Source organism: Lepidochelys olivacea (genome assembly GCF_965140295.1).
Source record: "Lepidochelys olivacea isolate rLepOli2 genome assembly, chromosome: 18".
NCBI classification, from domain to species: Eukaryota; Metazoa; Chordata; order Testudines; family Cheloniidae; genus Lepidochelys; species Lepidochelys olivacea.
Window position 1 is genome coordinate 26,245,487 of NC_140428.1, and position 5,894 is coordinate 26,251,380.

A 5,894-nucleotide genomic window follows, 5' to 3' on the forward strand; every position below is an offset into this window, starting at 1 on the left:
GAGGACTTAGGTAAATCTAGCTAGCATCCATTCAGGACAGTGGTAGTTCTTGCATTTGCACATTAAAATGAAATAATAAATTCCTTGGACAGAAGTTTGGCTTTTTCTAATTGTATAATTGGCTTCAGAGTCATGGAAATTAGAGATGGAGACCTCTGGTCTGTTCAATTCTATGGCCAGTGCAGCATTGTTCCCTTGATTAAAGACCTTATCTTCAGTAATACAAAATAATCTGCTAAAATGATTCTTACTGCTGTTAATTTTAAAGCTTTTAAAATAAAGCAGAGTGAGAGTCTACCGCTGGGAAACTGAGGTGCAAAGGGATTACAAGTAAGTGACTTGCCCAAGATTTAGATGATGTCTGTGACAGTGCCAGGAATTAAACCTAGCTCTCCTCCATCTCCATCCAGTGCCTTAACCCTGCGGCTGGTTGGTGTGGGTGAGTGTGAGATCATCACCTACAGCAAGGAAAGCTGAGCAAGAGAGCACAATGGATATGAGAAAGATAGCGCGTTAGAGAGATCAGAGGGCGTTGAGATGACCCCGAAAGGGTCTGGGAAGCTGAGCTCATACTGAAGGTCCGGAGGGCCCAGTCATAACAGCTGCCATTCTGTGTCAGCACAATGGTCTGTCTAGCCCAGTTCCTGCTTCTGACAGTGGCTAGTACCAGAGCTTCAGGTAGATTGTGCAGAACAGGGCAATTTTGAAGTGATCCACCCTTGTCTCCCCCTCGCACAAATGCTGTGTCAGACGGTCCTGTGGACTTAATAACGATAAATACTAAGGGTGACAGGCTGCACCGTTAAGAGACTCAACATGCAGCTCCTAACCCACGCACGGGCAGCCATGGAGCCCCCTTAGCATCTCCGGATCACGAGCTGCTCTATGGACTGGAGAGGCCCCGGCATAATTTAGACAGCTGGGGATCCCTGTAGGGCTGTATTTAGTAGCTCGGTTCCTGATGTGCCCCCATGCCAGTTTGTGAGGGGGCCCTCAGAGGCCAGCCTGACAGCTGTCTGCTCCAGGGGAATGCTCCGTGACCAGAGCTTTTAACGCTCAGGGTAAAACACCGGAGCAGGACTGAGCATCTCCCCACAGGTCTTTATTGATATGATTATCATTTGTGGGCTTGATCCAAAGCCCCCTGGAGTCAATGAGAGTCTTTCCATTTAGGCCTTTGCATCAGGCCCGATGTCTGTCTGTCTGTCTGTCTGCCTTTTGTGTCTCAGAGACACATCTGGCCAGAGGAGGAAGAGGAATGAGGGTATAATAAATAGGTACAGGACAAAGCTTGTCCCAAGCCAGCTGTGGTTCTGACATGTTAGGGTTGTCAAGAAGCCCTGGGAAGCTTGGAAGCTCATTTCTGATAGATCCAAAGACTGGAAGGTCCAAAACTTCTGGAGCTTTCCTGATAACCCGGTAGCTAAGAAAAGGGACTGCAAACCTCAGAAGGGAGAGCCAAACATTTCTAATAATTCATGGTCTAAATCAACTTTAAAATGTCAACATCTCTGCTGAGGCTAGGGACAGTAGAGGTGCATAACCCAGGCTGACGAAGAGATTTTGGCTCTGCAATATGGCTTGGCTGAATTTGGTTTTTATAGTATCCAAACTGGTTTGCCACTCCTTAATATTATTTTTCCACGCTAGCCTGTGGAAATGGCTAGCAGACTAATCGCTGTGCAGCCTTCACACTCACTTTGCACTCCCAGCAGAGTTTGTGCCTTTTAGAGGCACAGTCCATCCATCCCTCTCTATATTACCCTTGGGGTGGGCAGGATGGTACTGCACTGACCCCTAGAAGGGCCTAAGGCTATAGCCGACCATCTAGACCAGGGGAAGGTTCTTGGCTTTATTGTCATATTTAAAAGTTGCTTAGCAAGAATTTATTTTGCTGGTGAATGTAACTTTCCAGATGAACAATTTTCATTTAAACGTATCAGTGTCCAAAGTATTAACCATTCCCAGTGTTGATCCATTTGGAGAATCCTTCCTAACCTGCCAGAACAATTCCTCAGGCCAACAAATAAGGGCTCAGAAGCCCCAGCTGAGATCAGGACCCTATTGTGCTATACAGATACATAATAAGGAACTGTCACTGCCTCAAAGAGCTTTCCATATAAATTCCATGATGACAAAGTTCTGTTCCAGTGGATATGGGTGACCTTAGAGAGGAGTGTATCTGCTGCTAATTGCTAAGTTTTATTTGCAGCTCATGGAAAATTATGGCTAACAATAATGTGTTGCCCTTGTATAGCCCCTTTCCTTTGAAGATCTCAAAGCAACTCATGCTTGCATGACTTCTTACAGTTCCTCCTGCAAAGCATCTGTTTCTCTCTCCCTCACCACAACCCATCCCCGTTTGACAAATTGGATTTTAAAATGATGTAATGTCAGAAGACACACAGAGGCATTTTTAGCAACATGTTTTTACATCACTGCTGTTTTCTGATGTTATCCATCAAAGGGCTGAATAGAGATTAAAATATATATACTCATTTTTACAAGCCTGCCATGGACACTTCCATAGCATTATAAATGTTCCAGACTTGGCTCTGAGCTCATTTACACTGATTTTAAGGAGACACAATTCCACTCACTTCAGTAGATTTACCCCCGAGTTACAGAGTGCACCAGAGTAACTGAGATCGGTATTTAGCCAACCATGTTTGTGAGAACCAAAGATTAATTAGGGAGAGCTGGTCAGGATTTTGGGTTGACCGGCTTGGTCGTCAAAGGTTCTAGACTCATGTTGCTTATTGGAAGAAATGTAACTCAGTATCTTCTTATATATGTTATTAAAACACTTACACAAGCACAAATAAAATCAAGAAAACTTAACACCAAAGTTAAGTTATTATTAATAATAATAATTAATAATTAATAAACTTAAAATGAAGCAAGACAACTATCAAATCAAGTAATCAGTAAGTCAGTCTCAACAAATCGGCCTTACCTTGATTCTTATGACTCACACACTTGCATACTCCATCCACCTTGTAGCGCCTCCCTCTAAGGTCTTTGGACAAGAAACTTGGTCCAGTCAGGTTCAAACTAGGTCAGTCTTAGCAAGCATCAATTTGGAAGACTTGTGCTTCAGTCAGCCATTCTTAAAATATTCAGTGTTTCAGAGACACCGAGCCCAACTCAACCTCCTCCCGCTCCCTCCCCAAATGGACACATTTGGGGAAACTGGCATGGACTTATCCTGGTGAAAAGGATTTGAGATGACCTTGTGTCACCATTTTATGGGAAATTCAACACAAAAATCCTATTAAAAACAGCTGATTGGCCGGGTTCTTTTTCAACAACCAGTCACTCAACTTTCATCCAACTGCAAATGAAAAAATAAGTTTGAACAACTTATGATTCATGTCATCATTCTCACAAACAGGACAATTTATCAGGGTGTAGCCATGTTGTATATAAATCTCCCCACTGTATTTTCCACTGAATGCATCCGATGAAGTGAGCTGTAGCTCACGAAAGCTTATGCTCAAATAAATTTGTTAGTCTCTAAGGTGCCACAAGTCCTCCTTTTCTTTTTGCGGATACAGACGAACATGGCTGCTACTCTGAAACCAGACAATTTATGGTAACCGTTATATTTTGGAGCTGGCAATTATTGCAAACAAGAACATTTACAGTAATCTTTCTATTTAGGAACTGGGCTGCAAGTCAAACACTTTATCTTCTGGAATAACTTTTAAAGTTACTTTAAAAGCTATCAAGATGAAACCCATGTAAGCAGTACAAGGTTTAAAATTAATTTAAGGTCTGTATACCCATATGAGCTACTTCTCTAGCATATTTTCGACTCTAGTTCCATAGGAGCCAAGCAACTGGTTTTCCACAGGTTTCTTTTTACCTCATGGAGTTATTTATGGGACTCAGAACGTGGGGTTAAATCTTCTCAAGATGTCTCCATCATCGAGGAACTAGATAGTCATGAGCAGACCAAATTTCATGTTCATTAGGCATTAACAACTGAGTTAAAACAAATATATAATATAAGCAAATGCAAGCACTAGAATCTGTCCCCATGGTATGTCATGGTTGTTGTGCCTCTGTTATAATTCACCTGAGAGATAAGAATGGCTCAGTCATAGGGAGAGAAGCAAAACTCTTCATACTGGTGACCTTCAGGGCAACTCCCAGGCCTTTGGGAAGGGAGCAGTATTCATTAGGTGGCCATGACGAGCTGTTAGCTCAGGGGGACTCAGAGGAATGTTCCCCCTTGTGACTCTCAAGAATCTAGAATATTTAACTAGACATTCTATGTCACCTGAGCAGAAGCACAGAGCCAGAGAGAGAGCTGCCTGGAGACTGCGTCCGTCTTGCCAGAGAATGTCTGAATCCAAAATCTTAGATCTCCCCGCTGTAATTTTTGACAATGGATCTGGGCTGTGCAAAGCCGGCCTGTCAGGAGAGCAGGCACCAAGGTCAGTCATCGCTACTGTCGTCGGCTACCCCAAATCCAAAGCGATCATGTTTGGAGCTGGTCACAGGGAGTATTATGTCGGAGAAGAAGCCCAGTCCAAGAGGGGCATCCTGTCTTTTAAGTATCCAATGGAACATGGCATAGTTACATCATGGGAGGACATGGAGAAGATCTGGTGGCATTTGTTTAAGCATGAACTCAAGATGAAGCCCAGCGAGAGGCCAGTGTTACTGACCGAGGCGCCACTGAACACATTGTCGAACCGAGAAAAAATGGCCGAGATCATGTTTGAAGGTTTCCAGGTGCCTGCCATATTTGTGGCTCTGCAAGCTCTGATGGCCCTTTACGCTTCAGCCCGCACGACGGGATTAGTGCTGGACAGTGGAGATGGCGTGACCCTGACAGTCCCTGTCTACAAAGGCCACTGCTTGCTCCATGGTGTTTCCAGGCTGGATTTTGCCGGCAGAGATATTACTAAATACCTTGCTCAGCTGCTCTTGGAGACTGGATGTTCCTTCGTGAGCACGGCGGAGAAGGAAATTGTGAAGGACATCAAGGAGAAGCTGTGCTATGTGGCTGTAGAACCCAGCCAAAAAATTCAGGAAAAGCCCAAAAGGCTTGGATGGGAGTATATTCTCCCAGATGGCAATGCCATCAAGATTACAGACCAGCTGTTCAGAGCTCCTGAAACCCTTTTTGTGCCAGCTAATGCTGGCATTGAGGCACCAGGGATTGACAAAATGATCCTTCAAAGCGTTATGAAATGCGATGGAAATATCCACCCTGATATCATGAGAAATGTGGTATTGTCAGGTGGGTCGACCCTTTTCCGAGGTCTCCATGAGAGACTTCTAAAGGAGCTGCAAACTCAGAGCCCCAGTGCAATCCCTGTAAAGATCCTAGCATCCCGAGATAGGATGTACTCTGTGTGGATTGGGGCTTCCGTCCTCACCAGCTTAACATCATTTAGGGACATGTGGGTCACAAGTGAAGACTACAAGAAAATTGGACCATCTGTGCTTCAGAGAAAATGCTTCTGAGAAGACCAACCATCCAGAAAAACACAACACAAACCTGAACAGCTGGAGAGCAGCTAATAAATCATCGCAAAAATAATTGATTTGTAGTAAGTGATTTTATGGCTTGGTAAAGAAAGAGCCCTTGTTCAGTGCCTTTTTTTGCTATCCAGCATGCTGGTTTTAATTCTATAAATGTGTTGATCCTTGCTGGAACTGAAAATAGTTTGTCGGACTTTTAAACTCAGAGAACAAGCCACCTCCATCGTATGTCTGGGAGGGCTGGCTCACTGCCCTTCACCGTAAGCTACCAAAAGGTAGAGAGAGACCGCTGATGGAAAAATAGAGGGCTCTGGTGTACTGCTGACCCTTTGCTATGGCATTGGAAGTCTCTTGTGGTAGCCATGGTGAGCCTGGAAGAAGCCCAGAAAGAGATG

General features: G+C 44.1%; 1 protein-coding gene across 1 annotated transcript; it reads left to right on the top strand.

The window, feature by feature from the left end:
* Positions 1-4,347: 4,347 nt before the first annotated feature.
* LOC311532993 (uncharacterized protein) lies at positions 4,348-5,481 on the top strand (the record flags this gene model as incomplete). The annotated part of the gene is made up of 1 exon (XM_084652013.1): positions 4,348-5,481. The coding sequence occupies one exon, from the start codon at positions 4,348-4,350 to the stop codon at positions 5,479-5,481; it is 1,134 nt and encodes a 377-aa protein (XP_084508139.1).
* Positions 5,482-5,894: the final 413 nt, after the last annotated feature.